This window comes from Cydia splendana, chromosome 9 (assembly GCF_910591565.1).
Source record: "Cydia splendana chromosome 9, ilCydSple1.2, whole genome shotgun sequence".
Lineage (NCBI taxonomy): Eukaryota > Metazoa > Arthropoda > Insecta > Lepidoptera > Tortricidae > Cydia > Cydia splendana.
Window position 1 is genome coordinate 7550702 of NC_085968.1, and position 18370 is coordinate 7569071.

The 18370-nt window shown below is 35.7% G+C and overlaps 1 protein-coding gene across 10 annotated transcripts in view; it reads right to left on the bottom strand.

The window, feature by feature from the left end:
• The window catches only part of LOC134793522 (3',5'-cyclic-AMP phosphodiesterase), a 534412-nt gene that overhangs the window by 18336 nt on the left and 497706 nt on the right, over positions 1 to 18370 (bottom strand). For all 10 annotated transcript variants that reach the window (XM_063765108.1, XM_063765110.1, XM_063765111.1 and 7 more), the window contains one exon: positions 13632 to 13744. In XM_063765108.1, the coding sequence (XP_063621178.1) occupies positions 13632 to 13744 (113 nt within the window). The remainder of the gene's footprint in view (positions 1 to 13631; positions 13745 to 18370) is intronic.

An 18370-nucleotide genomic window follows, 5' to 3' on the forward strand; every position in this document is an offset into this window, starting at 1 on the left:
ATAAAGACTTGTCGGCGCGCCTAATAGAGGCTTCTGGTTATCCGAGGGCTGGCCACTATTTCGCCCAGCGTATTAGTATCACCATACAGCGGGAAAATACGGCCAGCCTTCGGGGCACCTTGCCCGTTGACGGCGACCTGGGCCAAATTTTTTATCTGTAGGTTTTTAAGTTTTATTATGTTTGTTTATTTCTTTCTTTGTCTTTATCAATAAAGTACCTACACATTGGTATTTCCATACATTATCTAAGTTTTCATTGACGTTTTCTATCAATAAGTTTCGCATTTGCGTGTTGCTAACATGTTGTTGTCTAGTTAATTTTATTATAAATGAAATGTTATCTCTAAAAATCTATAGATATTACTAGTCCAATCAATCCAGCCTCGCTGGTAGACGTGACGCCCGCCACGATCCTGCGTTCCTATCTCCTCGGTCCACAATACAAGCAGAAGTAGGTACCAACAGGACGCGTAATATGTTTGCGTTGTGTAATAATGTTGACTGTACGAGTGTCGTCGATAAACGAGTCCTATCAAACGTAGCCCGGATAAACCTATAGAGCGGGTACGATTTGCGCGTACCTATGTTACCACATAAGGTTACTTTTAATGTTAAACTGATTTAAAATCTTATTATAATCTATCAGTATTACTTTTTAAACACTTACTCTGAGTTTACCTACTTACCATGAATATAACAAGTTAGTTGAAGGGGTAAAGTTAGATGATCGCATCCGTAAGGTATAAAATTGGCATGACATAAAACACAAAAAATTTGTAAAGGAGGACTATACATTGTGTATCAGTCGAGTCATTTATAGACATAGTGATACATTACTTTCTGATGTAAGTAATTTTGTAATGACAAATTCTCAACTGATTCTCACGAGAGTCTCACCACGTCGTTAATATTATCGCATGAGTATCAGAGACCAATGGATCTACAATTATTAATTATGATGACATGATATACCTACGCGCGCGCGTACACGTCAAAACTACATGACTGTCCTTTTATTAATTGAGAGATTACATCGAAAGACAAAAGTTTCGTGTGGTTTGAAAACTGAAATCTTGAGCGTTGCGAGGTTTAAACAAACGTTGCTTTCGAGTGAAACACAACAAAATTTCGGCATACGGCATAATTAGCACATGACGTAACTATTTCGAAGATTTAAATTGACATTATGTATCTACTGTAAAACGTTGTACGATACATGTGCGATAAGGTAATTCGCAACTCGTGTCGATAAAAAACACTCCCTGAGGTCGTGTTTTAATTTATCGCCACTCGTTTTGAATTTCCTGTTTTTCGCACTTGTATCTTAATCTTAAATAACTATTATCATATTAAATCAAATATAATAGGCAGGCGATCCATGAAATTGTGAGCCTATCTTAGGATCTTGTCATTTTACAAGTTACGTGAGTTTACCAAGCGTTAACGGGTTCGTTAGTAAATCATACCTACATGAGCAGTGTCTAGGTTTCATGTAAGTAATACATATGTACAAGAGTTACCGAGCGTATGTAATGTGTGCGGCAAAGCTTGTACGGATGAAGGGCTTTCATCTATTGACAAGGTAATTAACTAGCTGTCTTTAACCAATGTCTATGTTCCAAAGCTATATACCGTATACAAATAACGTAGGTTCATTGTCTATTACATGCCTTGTAATATGTATACTTAACTTATCAAAGTTTCTAAAACGTAGGTACACGCTGACGCAATACCTACGGTTTACGCATCGACATATTTCAACATTTTTACGTACGAGTTCGTGAAAGCGTAAATAAACTCCCGTTTAAAACAGCATCAATCGTATCTACGTAGCAAATGTTTAGGTTTGTTGACTAACTTTTGAATCCTTTAGAGTTACAGTTGTTTTACTTTCAGAGAAGTTTTTTAAACTTATTTAATTATTTGGAACGATTTGTATTTAGTTTGACCTACAGTGGCAGCAATCATACATTCTGAATAATCTGTAATAAATCAGCAGTCGTATTCGGCCGTGGTAATTGACTTTCTATCTTTGAGTTGTGAGTAAGTTGAAGCATGTTCTTTAGGTTTTCTTCTTTTCCTCAGTAAAGTGACGAAAGAATTACAAAACCTCTGCAAAATTCTATTCGCACACACAGTTCGGATGAAGAGCTCGTGTAGCGCAACGCAAGACAAATTCCCTTTATTTATACAAAACCAATTATTGTGAAACGTCGTCTCTGAATAGTTATGAAAACATCAGGCTTCTCAGTAATACCTACTCGTAATTGTTTATTTCACAAACAGAACTTCCAACAACGCAATTATTTACCGGATATTTGCCAGGATCACCGGATCCACAATTCTGAAGCCGTTTTATACCGCCACGATACCTTCGATGGATAGTCTATTTTTACCAATACGGATGTCATCTTATGGTAGAATATATTGTTTTGTTTCAAATAGAAACATTAAAGTTATCCAGATACGGTAAGCAGCAAGGCTCGGTACCGGTTTTTTCTTCATATAAAAATACCGGTATTATACGTAGGCCATATATACCTACTGACAATTTCTGGACTCTGATATATGAGACGACTTATTTTTTTCTAAGTCAGGCCAGTCCAAGAATTTTCAGTATGCCCTAAGTAACCTTCTTTTTTGTCTTTGGTTTATTATTTCATTTTTAATGGAACAATGTAATAATATGAAGTTGTTACCTAAAACATGATTTAGTCCTACGTAAAGAGCATAAAATAATTAAACAAAATTAAAAATATTGGGCTATTTCGTGTTTTACAAAAAAACCGGTTCCGAGCCCTGATAAGCAGCTATTTAATAAACCATACTCGTATTAGGGAATGCAAATCGGTTATTTTCGGTTATTTTTTGTATGGAAATTATCGGTTATTAACCGAAACCGCGGTTATTTCCATACAAAAAATAACCGATTTGCATTCCCTAACTCGTATCTAATTGCTTGACGTCGCCCTCATACAACGACTTTCGTTATATGGCCACTTGAACATTCTATACCTCGTTTTTCTAGCATTAGAAAAATGGTAAACAATTTTGACGTGTCTTCTTATTGAAAAACATCAATTATCTTTAATGACAGGTGACATCCTGTATCCGTAAGTAATGACTTCATTATCAATTAAATCTGATTACACTACACGCGTACTAAAGCCGACTAACATTTATAATTAATTTCACGGTATCGTATAACCTTTAGACTTTCTGGCTATAACTACTACTAAATAGGGGACCGCCCCTATCGTGACTGTGATGACGAGGGCGCGCGTCACACTCGTCACAGCCTACTAGGCATATATTGATATAACGGAAGCGAGGACGATTCAGAATACCATACTAGAAAAGCCGAATAGACGTTGGGATTTTCCGTTTAAAATTCTCAATGGCCGACAAACATAGGTGGACTTTTGTTTATATCGATATACCTTATATCCTTATTCATATTATTATGCTATTTATGGCTTCGTTTCGAATGTTTTATTTTACTGAAAAGAATGTTCTCTGAGATTGCTAACTTTTATAAAATAATTGCTCTTTAAAAATCATAAAAAATAGATATTGTATATAGTTTAACTAAAAATATTTATACAAAACGACCACTCAGCGACATGAAGCATTAGTACCTACAGTTAGCATCAAAACTAGCGGATCAGACTACGCGTCACAAGTATCTACCAGTCTCTAATAGCTTAAAGAAAGGAGACATACCTATCTCTATATGAAGAATAATCTACTATTGATGCTAACTGTACCTGAATCAAACTAGACTGACTAAAAAGTTATCAGAAATAAGCTTCGATAAAAAAAATACCGACTTCACGTACCTAACATTCTATCGTGCCATCATTTTATGATCTATATCAGCATTGAACAACCAATTGTGAAAAACATTATAAAAAGAATTCCCCAAATCGGTCCAGACCTTCAACAGGTTTTTGAGAAACCGTTATAATTAAATTCATAAAAAATAACCCTAAGAATTGTGAACACCCTGCTTTTCAAATTCGGTTAGTAAAATATAATCTGACACCATACAAATTCAAATTCATAAAGCAACTTATTTCATGTCAGCCATTATATAATATACATAGGCATAATTATGGTGTATTCCATAGTCGGAAGCTCGTGTCAACCTTCGGCGCGCGCCGTCTGAGGTCGCTTCGGACGTCATCCAGCCGGTCCATTTGTTCAATACCCTTTTGATACAGCAACATAAAAATGGTACCCTTGATTCTGGGTTCAATTAGGTATATTTTTGTACGGCCTATCAAATATTCATGAGTTCGGTTTGAACAGCTTTGCGTTTGGGGGCTTGGGATATCGGCAAATGTTTCTCTTCAAGCTGGCTCGTGTTAACTAAAAATAAAATATTGAAAAGTAGGTTCCGCGAAGTAAATCGGAAATATGTAACTTTTGCCTTCAGTAGGTCTTATCTCATGATTTTCTTGATAGGATCCTATCAATATTGTAATATGTTATCAATCATATTGTTTTCACGTGTTCATTTGTGGAGTTAAATATAATCTAGCACGACGCTAGTAAAAAATATTAAATTTATGATATACCTAATTGTATGCTTCCATCTATATGTAATGTTTTTATAATATTTTCATTGTTTTAACATCAAATAGGTACATCTCACCTCAAAGGCGTTTTTTGGAAATGACGCTTCTATAGGACGCACTTTGCGTCAGTGTAGCATGTAGCAGGAATTTTAACGTAAATAAACAATAATTCAATAGGAAATGTATTTCGAGGCGCGTTGTTTATCTAAAATTTCACGTTAAACGCTAAGTAACGTTTGCGTATGATTATTCGCTTGGGAAGCTAGTATTTAGAATTCAGATTTTATCCTTATCAATTATGTAAACAATGTATGTAGTAGAATAGAACTAACTAATTTTCAATTACCAGTAGTAGTCACTTAAAATAATCAAATAACTGTTCTTCATGTAAACATTTATTATTCTAATAAGGATAATTACTTATAGAATAAATTATAAGATATATTTCATTTTGAATTTAACTAGGTATCTACTTTATTTGATTTGTACCACACTTCATGTACACACTATGAAATGGAAGTAATTATATCAAATATATGATATTACATAATAGCGTATTATAAATGGCGAAATTGGAAACCAACAATTCCAGAGCGTAATCAATATAATCTAATTAAGGCAAGCTTTAGACAACATCAAACCCCGCACCGATTAACACAGATCATGACACATTGATATAATGAAATACAAGTAGGTAAAACATAATACATTTTACAGTGCACCTGGTGCTCCATTACGACACCCCGTGTTATAATAAGCACATTACGTAACTACGACAAAAAATTTAAAGGTAGTATAAAACGTTCTACGATACACTTGCGAATAGGCAATTCGCAACTCGTGTCAAAATAAAACACTCGCTTCGGTCGTGTTTTAAAATTCGCCACTCGTTGCGAATGCTCTATTTTTCGCACTTGTATCGTAAATAACTATTCCCTACGAGCGAAATATTGGCCTGCCCCCTGGTCACCAGAATGCTCTATAAGGCGCTTTGATAGCACCTTATAGAACGACGCGCGCTAGGCCCCCACGACCCCAGGGTTTCAACCTCAAACGCCGCAATATGGACTAACAAAATAAAAGACAGCTAGTTATATAATCGCGGGTTCAAATCCTGGCTCGTACCAATGAGTTTTTCGGAACTTATATACGAAATATCATTTGATATTTATCAATAGCTTTTCGGGGAAGGAAAACATCGTGAGGAAACCTGCATACATCTGCGAAGAAATTCAAAGGTGTATATAGCCCAAGCCCTCTCGCGTATGAGAGGAGGCCTGTGCCCAGTAGTGGGACGTATATAGGCTGAATTATTTTATTAATTATTATTAGTTATATAAAAGTATAGCATCTGCGTGCGACTTCGTTCGTATATTAGTTGCTAAATCCATTTATAATCCTACATTTTTAGTTTTAATGTAGTTTCATTTTAAGATATGATTATTATATTATTTAATGTATTTTATAAAATGTTAGAATAAATGAAATAATATCATCCTAAATTAGATTGAAGTGAAAACTCTGACACATTTAGATCGTCATATTAGTGTCCGACAATTTTCTCTAACATAACTTTTTATTTAAAATGTGTTAAGTTAGAGAGTAGCAGTCTCCTGTGTGTATAGAGGTCAAGCTGACGATCCAGATCAAGTGATATGTTGTTGTGGTCGCGCGCCTTCATGGCCGGGCGCTAGGCGGGCACGAAGCAGACTAGCTAGGCGGGCGCCTACGTGACCCGGGCGCCGTGCCGCGTGACGTAGCAAGGCCGTAGACCCGCGTCCGTACCACGATACACTGTATATCACTTATGATAAAAGTCTAAAGGCCGCTTTGTTTATGAATTACTCTGTAGCGATAACTGCTTGGGCAGAATACCCGTGGAAGCGCTGCGTTCATATGATAAACCTTTTATGGATCATAAGGAACTCAGATACTTACTTATTGGTTGAATAAAATTAAATTAAGAAGCCGGCGTATTGATTTCTCAGTACACCTGACGTAATACAATTAACTAGTCTTATGGTAAAGATGTAGCGCTCGCGATCCATATATGGGTTCGTAGGCCGATATATATTTCTATTTTCTTGCTTTTTAGGGTTCCGTACCTTAAAAGGAAAAAATGGAACCCTTATAGGATCACTCGTGCGTCTGTCTGTCTGTCCGTCTGTCACAGCCTATTTTCTTGGAAACTACTGGACCAATTAAGTTGAAATTCGGTACACATAAATGTCAATTAGTAACCCCAAGATGCACATGTTTTTTTTATAACTTTAAAATGCATAGGTTCGAAGTTATTTAAGAAAATAGCCAAAAAATGACCACCCCCCCTTTATCTCCGAAACTACTGGGTCTAAAATATTGAAAATAATACACAAAATAGTTCTTTACCTATAGATGATAGGAAAACCTATTAGAAATGTGCAGTCAAGCGTGAGTCGGACTTATGTACGGAACCCTAGAAACGTGAGTCCGACTCGCACTTGGCCGGTTTTTAAATTATTTTCTGCCCTTTACTATGTACCTAGAACAAACAACGCTTTAAAACTAAAAGCCTAATGATTAGTCAATTTTAATAGACAGATATATTTGGAGACAATCCAAATTAGATGTCGTCATTGGTTACCTTTAAATCTAATTGTGTCTATTGCAAGAACCTTGATTATTAGACGCCCTAGTAACTATATTTGAAGATGGTTTGTCAACCACTTTAGGTTCTGGGCTATTTACTTGTCCTGTGGCAAATAAAAATAAAAACCATGAGATCTGATATTATCTTTAGTTGACAGCGGACATATTCCCTTCATGCAAAAAATATCTATCTTGAAATCTCTATTCATTAATTCAAAAAATGTTATACCACTAATCGGTTATTGACGTTATTGTCACTGTGACAAAGTTTAAGAATTATTTTGAATGCATATTACGGTATCTCCTCGGACATATTTAGTTGGTATTATAAAATGAAGAGGTACTTTAGAGTGTCATTGACTTTATCATAAAGCCGGATTGGTATAAATAACATCATTATATTTAATACCTAAGCTGACCTTCATTTTATGAGTAATTACGTGTTTTTGTTTATGTTGCATACACGCTTGTCTGTTATTTTAGTTTACAATAGATTAATGTCTTCATATTTCATGAGAAGCCTGTTAACTTTGTTCTATGTTTCCACAAGATATAAACAAGCTTAATGTCTCGGCTCGGCTGAATACAGTTATATAGGCAGGCAAAATAAGATTATTACCAAGTCGACATGAAATTCTGGCAACACTGGTAAAGCAATTGGTTACCATAGTGAAAATATCTACAAGAGTCAAATTAATTATGTTATCACTAATACATATAAGTATTGCGTGGGAAAATATTTATTTTGTAAACACATACAATAACTGAAGGTAACACTTGCTGTGACCTCCTTCTAACAAATTACTTGTAACTCTTGTAAGTCAGTCAAGCCCCGATATAATTGGATCTGACTATAGACAAAGGTACCATAGTGGTACCTTGTCTGGATACAATTGAAGGGATACAAAAACAACATAACTGCTTAGAGCGGTTGACACTTTTTTAAGAACATTGTTAATCGTTTCAGGTGTCAACCAGTGTAGTCAGTTATGTTGTTTTTGTAAACATCCCTTCAATTAAATAATGCTTTAGATATCAGATAACCACCCAAGCATCCACAAAATACTAGCAATAAATATGAGTGTAGTTTACACACATTCCACATAGTAGCAGTTGGATGTCTTCACCACAACCTAGAACTGCCACAACGATACACGAACCAATGTTGATACATGGTGGCGGTCGAAACATGATGACATATAATGATGTCCACAAATAGAGGCGGTTAAAATAGACCACTTTAACATTGAGATGTATATTTAAATCGCTGTAATGACTCTAGTTAGAGCGCAACTGTAATAGTATCTAGTGGCACATAATTTCAACGGCCGGATTTACGTCACTGTTCGAGGCTAGCGGGTGCCCTCCGTACTGTTAACGATAGAATGTCACGCACACGTTTAAACCGGGAACATATTCCCAAATGAATCTAAGCTTAACGTTACGGGACAGTTTTTACTTAAGCTTTATACGAACATCATTAAACATTCTCTGTGGCTTCAGCCCTAGAGAGCATCTTTGACACAAATATAAAGAAAACTACCGAAACATTATTCCTGTAAGCCTAACTGTTTTTGGCATAAAGTATTTTTTATCGGCGTCACCGTTGAAATACCCAGAATAAACTAGAATTTTCTTGAATGAAAATACAAACTGCTTGACCCTGGTTGCTAAAAGACAGAATTTAGGATAAGCAAACGGTAATTTAACGCATCTTTGTGAGAACTGTAGGGTTGGTAATTAAAATTTATTTGCTAGACCCATATCAGGATATGCTTACAAAATTAGCGGCCGGCTTTCGTTAATAAATATCTCAAGTGCGGGGGTTCAACAGCAGGGAGCTTAATGAGATTAAAGTAAATAAAGGTGCTTTTTAAATAATCATATTTAGCCATCGTTTTATTTAATACGGTTCAGTAAAATTTCTACTCTATTAAAGTATTAAGTTAAATTTCTACTTCATTATTACCTAATTTCATAAAAAAACCAATGTGCACCGTTTGAAGTTGCCAGCTACATTGATAATTTTTGATGTTTAAACTTCTCTAATTATGTTTTTATATTGTAAACGGACTTCAAAGAATTATATAAAATATAAGTAATAGTAAAATATATACTTTTAGTATTCTTTTATGTTTCTAATTTTTAAATTACTCTATTTTAACATTTGCTAACGTATACAATTCGAGCTTTAAAACGAAGCTTTTATCAACGTAGCCCTCCTTTATGTATTTTTTGAAATGGCATAATTAAAAAAAGGCTGCTCTTATTGAACATTTCATCAAGTGGGCTTCCACTTCCCCCTGCAACATGCATTGTGTTGACATAGAGCGGCATTGTGACGTCAAGCACATCGATCTGAGCACCGTGCACCGGTACTGGTGTTATTCCGAACGCCCATCGACCTCATATCGGCGAAGCTATCTCCACTCAAATGAGGCAAGACTTTGGTTTGGGTAAGACCTGCGTTTAGTATGCGATTGAATATTGACTGGCCCAGGTTTTGAAAATGTTTTAATAAATGGGTAGTAAACGTTATGTACAAAGTCACAGGGACCAGCTAATCTACCTATATTTACAGAAAAAATATACCTACACGTCAATAGGCGATCAATTTAATAGATCGTACGTTTTTATTTCACCAAAAATGGAATCTGGTTAGTTTGGGACAAAAATCTATAGACGCGCTTCAAACTATATAAAATCAAATCTGGTTAGTTTTTAATGTTGAAATAACAATTAGATTGATTAGTGTTTAATACTGCGCTTTCATCACCGCTTTTATTATTTGTGATTAAGTCTATTCACTTCTACTTTGGTTGTGGAAGTATAAAACAAAATATTAAGCTTAGTGTTTCATGTTCATGTCTCCGATATACTTAATTTTTATTATCGATTTTTTACTTATTAAGATGTCCAAGTAACTGTATCTTTTAGTATTAAGTATATATATTGATATCCGTAGATACATACAAACATAACGTGTCGGAACTTAAATACCCAGAAGACAATTAAGTATATCACAAATCATCGGTAACGTATATCCTGCGACAATACTTGTAACAGTTACGTACGTAATTAAAATTAATGATAGAAATGCTTTTCACATATAAATTAAAAGGAGTTTTGTTTTAAATAAATAGGTATGTATATTATTACAAAACTTGGGCTCTTACTTAGGAATCCAAACAAACTCATTAAATAGGACGTGAAGGGAATAATAAGTAAAATCAAGATATCGACTTTGAAGCGCGGATCTAATCCATCTTTTTCGAGAAATCATTAAAACTTTTGCCAACTCAAAGGGGCTTTATATATGTGAGATCGAATATCCAATATCGCACAGGTATCCTGTTAAATGTAGGTAAATAAAAATATACTTAGGTAGAAAAAACAGCGAAATGAGAAAATGTTTACCGTCAATAAAGCAGTTATTTGGGACTGTGAACCTTTCATTTTCGATATTTACTGGAGAATTAATGAATCGGAAGCTTTTATAATACTTCAGATAATAATATAAATTGAATACCAAAATAATACTCGTTTAAGTTTGAGGTAAAGCCTAATGATGGGTTAGAATTTTAGATTATGTACTTACAACGATATTATTGGGCGGCTGGTGTAGACTTGCCTTACGCCGTACCTAATTTCATATAATCAAAGACAATAGAGTGTATAGAGACGGAGTGTCAAAGTAAATTATGTAGCCACTTTGATCCTTATTCTTTCACTGATATGTGTTAACTTATTAAATATTAATATTAACGGCATCTATTCGACTATAGGCCAAAGGTATAGTGCAATCTTTTCGAGCGATGGCGCCATAACCTTCAGCCTACTCTCGAGTAGACGGCGTTAATATTAATATTTACTTTAATATTTATTTACGTTTCAGCCGAGTTGCACCAGCTGCGGCCAAGGTGGTGTGAGTGTTGCGTGTCATGTCGTACCGTGGACAATAAACATTAAACTTTAACGGGTAGTTGCAATTTCTTTGTCTACCCCGAACATTTTTATTAACTAATTTCGGGTAGTTAAGTGTTGTTTTATTTATATCTCCATTGACATTTGCTGGGACGTCAGTCTTTCCGTGACCACAGCTGGTGCAACTCAGCTGAAACGTCGGAATTAGGATGGAACCAAAATAAGGATGTGTCCCGATATATTTGGCATTTGGCCACTTTGACATTGGAATGACGGAGGAATTTCACACGTTTCAGAAGGCAAAAAAGACATGATCTCAGTTCATGATCTCTCAGACTGATATGTTTGTACCGCTAACGTTTTATAACTAAGTAGGCCCAACAACAACATGCAATGCTAAGTGCTAATATGCAAGTTCCAATTCGTGTTCTGTCGGCGGTAACTTTCCATGGCTCCGGATAAAGCAATCGCACGGCAAATAGACGACATAACCCTGATAATTCCCATAATGCGGCGTATAATTCGCTTGTTGGACAGAGTTTTTCCATTCAATTTTACGGTTGGCAATGGAGCTGAATAAATGCATTTAATCGTGATTACAAAGAGAAGAGCTATATTTGTTTTATAAGTAATACTACAAATATGGACGAGACTCACATTCTAACGTTCTATTTTCTCTGCTTTTGGGTATATGAGGCTAGTAATAATATATTCTAGGATTAGTGTATGTGTCGCAGTCGGATCGTATAATCCGCCGTATTACATTACGGCTAGCCGTTTTCAAAAACAGGGGCGTTTTGAAATGCGGCGGTTTAACGATTAGCCGGATTGAATGCGGCTGAATGAGAATCCGCCGGAATGTATTCGGCGCCATACGTTCTTCAACACGGCTAGCCGTAATGTAATACAGCGAGTCATTAGCCGCCGCTTTGACAGTTTTTAGTTCCAATTTTTAACACCCGTGGCGCTGCCTGACAAACGCTGGGGTGTCCATCAAATCTGGAGTTCGTCGGACTGTTTCTTTTCAAAAAACATTTCTTTCGCAACTTAACTAGACGGAGCCCCGCTTCGCAGGGCTCCTATTTCTGAGCGGTTTGCCCTTCGGGCATCTGAAGCTACCTAACGAACCTAACCTACATACCTATTGATTTAGTGAGACGTCCGTGAAAACATTACACTTTGGGGAAAAAAGCGTAGGTAGGTAAGTAGGTTAGGTTCGTTAGGTAGCTTCAGATGCCCGAAGGGCAAACCGCCCAGAAATAGGAGCCCCGCTTGCGGGGCTCCGTCTATTTAAGTTGCGAAGGAAATGTTTTGGAAAATAAACACATGTAGTGCGGTGGGACCATGGTAAAAATAAATTAAATTGCAAACATTGTCAAACTCCGGTTACGTAGGCGACCGAAAGAACTGGTCACTCTACAATCTAAAATAGTAGTACGATGCGGCTAAACGTTGGCCGCCTTATTGAAGAACGTATCGCAATGACAATCCGGCTAATCGTCGAACCGCCGCATTTCAAAACGCCCCTGTTTTTGATAACGGCTAGCCGTAATGTAATACGGCGGATTATACGATCTGACTACGACATATGTACTCCTAGAGCACAGCACTTGAATCCAAAACAAATGCCTAAACATTTAGGTACCTAAACATAATATTCACAACAAGTGTTTTAACGTGCACCTTTGCACCATTGTACAACTCGCGCGGATTTGTTTGACTAAATATCTTGTTTTTATATCTATTGTAGTAGTTTAAGGAGTTCATTACTTCGTGTTTTTATTTATTATTAGTTTTAGGATATTAAGTTTTTTTTTGTTTTGTTTGGTATACCTATATATCTTTGTTTAATCGTTATAAACACTTTATATCTGAAAATAGTTATTCTTATGTTTAAATCAAAATAGTTTTTATGTGTACTTAGTGTACTTACATGCATGCATGAGACTTATATTCCTTTTCACTAAACCCAGGTTGTATGTATATGCGCCGAGAGACATCGTTAAGTTAAACACACAATGATTCATCCACAATCCGTTCATACGTCATAAGTCGTCACTTATTTATTTATAACCCATAATCACAAGACGTTATCATTCATCATCTTTGACTGGTCTATTGCAGGTCACTAAATATAGTTGTTAACTCAAGGTTTATATTATTATTGACTCATTTTGTTCCGTACAAAAATTTAAGACGCAGGGCTATAAGATGCTAAAGTTTCGTTTGCACTTGTAGGTATATAAAGCTTATAATGTTACACCAATACGAGTATTTAATGATAAGTACCTATCAAAGACAACTCTTATACATCAATGCGACATTAAAACGAATAAAGCTAGCAAATTTTACAAATTAAAATGTATCCTATAGCTCTGCGCGAAACAACCAGCCCTTAAAATTCATCACCACACACGATACCCTTTTAGATTCCAATTCGTTATTTGTAAATCCATTTTCCGTTAAGTAAATATGGCCGCGACTAGGAAATGCACTTACCTTAAGTGAGGCCATATCAGACACAGAGCGGTGAGTTTGTATCGTCTCCAGCTGGTCCAGGCACCAGTCCAGCTCTTCCACCGTCTCCAAAGCAAGCTTCATGTATGCCTCGTCTGTAACAAAGATGACAGTATTTTCAGTCATTGTAATTTACTATTACACACGCTACATTTAAAATTCTATATTTTTTTTTGACGAACACTAATAGTTGAATCGCTTCGCAATCAGCATTCGGTATGTAATGAAACTAATGAATTACATAATTCTTCTTCCTCGCGTTATCCCGGCATCGCCACGGCTCATGGGAGTCCGCTTGAATGAAAACATAATTATGTTCCTTAAAACGAAGCATCTCACTTTAAAGCGAATATTGAAATGCAAGTTCCTATGATTAGTGAAAGGTTTACTACTCATATGTCACGGGATTTCGGCTATAAATACCGACGTTTTGTGGGACATGTCCCCTTGTGAGTTCTAGGTATGTATTATAATATCTAAATTTACAAACATAGGCCAAAACAACTACCCTTGATGTCTATAGAAGTAAATTATAATAATTTACGTTAAAATACAGGTAAGCTTAAAATATACTAATTTGGAATAGACGAACGAAAACAAACTTTAGCAACGTTAATTAGGCTGTCTCTAAATTACCGTCTAACTCATTTGATTTATTAAAGCGTGGGCCGTTACTTGAAAACGATGTAACTTATTTGGTAAATAGGTTTATTTAAAATATCAGTATATTTAATATCTGCCTGCCCCTATTATTAATTTTGATTAACCCTTAACCACCTACGTGCGGTCTCTCAGACCATTGACTTTATAAAATTTGTAATAACTCAATGCGAGTACTTAGCACGAGCTTCTGTGACCTTGTACCTTTCCCCGGGGCCTCCTCAGTGCAGACCATGCCATCGTCGTGTTCATTTGGATTTTGTAACTAAAAAATGGCCGTCAGAGGTCTGTGAGACCGCGCATAGGTGGTTACAGTATATTCTTCAAAGGTCTCAGAGACCGCAGGTAGGTGGTTGTGTTATTTTTAATGTCATATTGTCTTTATTAGTTTGACATGTTTCTTGTTTTTTCTAGTAAGCAAATAATGTTGCCAAATTTTAGTAAACAATAGGGTATTTTCCTACTAGTCAAATCAGTTACTTTTTTACAACTATCAAAACGATTTGCTAATATGGAATTTATATGAAACATTACATCGTGACGTCACGGTCAACTCACCTACTTTTTATATTTCTATCCGATTTATTAAATAGAACTTGTGTTTAAAAATAACTCCTATATGTGTTTTTCTAATAATTATCTGGTGCTTTATTTCATGCATGGTGTAAAATAATTTATTTTAAATACAGTATAATACCCTATTGTACCGTGGTTAGAACGTGTCGTCTGATAAAAAATATCAGTTAAATAAATGATGAACGCAGCGACGTAGCTTCAGACCTTGCTCTGCAATGTATGGTTATTTTATTGAGAAAAATGGTTATATTGAAGGCCTGCAATTTTATAATAATAACACATTTCTATACAAAAAAGATAGTGTAATAGCTGTGTTGATTATTCGATTTTAATATTTTAGAATGAAAAGCTTTATATAACATCCCTAAATGATGAGATCTCATGTCCTAATGGATATCTAATTTTTTACGTTAAATTATTAGAAGTTTCTTAATTAATTTAATTTAATTAATTTTAATTTATTTATTAAAAGACAACAATGGCCCATAATGGTTAGTAACAATTAATATTAAAAACTAAGTGTTAGTGGAACAAAATCATAAATCGACAAACACACACACACACAGACAGCAATAACAATAATAATCACCTAGTAGCGGTTAAAACACGCTCAAAATGCCGCATTATAGGTGAGTCGTATCGGCCCGCTACAGTAGCCAGGATGGGGTTGGAGCTAGCTCGCACTCTGCAGAGCAACGAGGCAGTTCTCTTGCGTATTATTGCATAGTAGTCGTCTGTGCGAGCTTGTGCAAACATGCCCGATGCGCTAATAAATATCTTAATATCTTAAGTTAATATCTTAAGTTTAAAAATTATACTGTTGAACATTTTTGTATTATTATTCACTATTATATCCCTCAAACTGTATACATGGTACTTATTATTTTAAAATACCTACCTTTTAATTATGTCTAACTAAATATTTCAGGTCCCATAACATGTAGTGGTCTCTGAGACCTTGGGTAGGTAGTTGTGTGATAAAAATAGGACGTAGGTAGTTAAGGGTTAATACAGCAGGGGATTTAGGATTTACATAAGAAGAAAAATCCTAATTACCAAATTAAAGGCAATTAATAATTCCCATTTCTTAATACATATTTACTTTCCAGTAGGCCTAGCACAGGAGCGCCCCGATAGTATCTCGCCCGCGCCACAGACAATTACCTGTCCCTCTCTAATTAATACAGTAAGAAAAAGAAGTCCCGGTGCTCCTGTGCCAAGCTCATAGGGACCGTATATAGCCAAGATGGCAATCGTTTATCGGCAAAACAATAGGATAGTAAAAGATGTAACGGGATGATAGATGCGACGAAAAATCACGTGGCAATTTTGATAGTCTGTGCGGAAAGAGAAGAGTCGTGGAATGTATGGGCCCAATACATTCCACGACTCTTCTCTTTCCGCACAGACTCTACATTATTGAAACGTCAACAGCATTTGCTAAGAGAACATAATTTATATATGAGAATAAAATAGACTATTTGTTGTTGCAATTAGAGTTTCGATGTTGGCGCTATTCATTCACCTGAATCAAACCTGTTCTCATTCGTCTTTAAACAACAACAACAATTTTATCTAAAACAAAAACTACAAATTTAGTCGCGGTTTTTTGTAAATGGTTTGTGCTAGAGTTGCTAGACCAATAATGGTTCTTATATGTGACGTTATCTATGAAAAGGGACCTTATTGTCGACGGCGCTTACGCTATTATTAGCGATTCTCCGATATAAATACAACGCCGCGCGACGCTGTGCGGCGTAAGCGCCATCGACAATAAGGTCCCTTTTCATAGATAATGCCCCATATAGGCTTAAACCCGTCAGATGATGCGGTTATAATTTTGTAGGTATTTTTTATTTAGAATTATAGAGTTAAATTGTAACCCGGGACAACGCCAAGAAGATGGTGATGATGTAGGTAGTTGTCGGGCTTACAGTGCGGTATTGTTATTTAGACAGAGACGGAGGCAGATAAAGTCAGAATCAGAACAGGTCAGGTCACGGCTCTACGTAGAGAAGACAAAAGATGGGTCAAGATGCTTGACCCACCTTCCGCCTAATTAATAATGGTTATTTTTGTATACAATTTTGTATACAGGATGTGCTTTTATTTATAATCGATTGTCATATTGGCACAGTCTAAGTAAGATTAAAAGCTCTTATACGTAGCTTATAAGAAGCTTAAAAGCTCTTATAAGAAGAACTTCTTTTAAAAATATGTCGAGGGATACGGCGCAATACAGTCAACTGTAAAAATATGGGTGCACAAATCATCTCAAAAATATGTCCCATAGCTCTTATGTCAGCGAATTAAGAACTATGGGACATATTTTAGAATAAGTTGGCTACACTCATATTTTTACAGTTGACTGTACAAGTCGTGAGAACAATTATGATATTACTGTTTTAATATTAAGCTGTACTATCCAGTCGTTAATATTTATCAACTGATTAATATGACATCCTGTTTATAAGAAACGTTAACCAGTTATAACTAGATCGTTATATAACGCATGCTATCATCTAACAACAGCAAACATATACCAGAATTCCATATCATTATAATTAGCATAACAACACTAAAAAATATAGAGTTAATGCAATTGGAGGTCTTGATAAATGCGACCTTCCGGCGATTACAGATGTTTATAACATTATAGAACGTGTTACACGGAGACAAATCGTGATGTATGTGCGTCACAAGCATCAATGCACGGTCTTTCCCAGATAACTTATGAATTTTGACCCTGTTTATTGGCCAACCAAGTCCCCTGTTGATTGGCTATCAGTGCACGCGTTTTGTCTAGAGACTGTGATACGCGTACAAAATACACGCGTAGCAAATTAGCAGGATTAATCAATACCTAAGTGAAAAACGGCAATAGTGAGAAACAACCTCTAAAATGCAATATTGTATTAAAGGGATTTTACAAGTAAACATCCGTACATCGTCGGCGATGCTAGCTTCCGCTACGTAAAATGTAAAAACTAACATCGCATTGAGATCGCAAGCTTGTAGTATGTTTTAGCTCATATGAATCAATAGCCGTTTGAGACGGCTACCATACAACTACGACGCGACTGCGTAGCTGTAACGTAAAATGTAGTACACATGTATATGTTTTTATTTACCCACATAACTGAATTTTATCCCGGCAATATTTCATCGTTCATGAGATTCCGGGTCAGCGCGGTTAAAATGGGAAAAAATTGTTCATTCAATTTACATACTCCGCTTTAAATCAGAGTCCGAATCGGGAGGAATTTACATATTCATGATGGTATTGCTGCGAGTTACAGCATGTGAGATAGATACTATGTGTTATATATGGCAGCTGGGCTCGGTGCGTTTAGACAAATTGCATCCGATGAGAATAGTAATTTATGATGCAAGTGTAGAAACATGCATATGTTATAGATAGCCTTTTTCGCATATATAATAATCATGAAAAAAAAAAATACAATGCGTTTTGTGAGGATATTAAA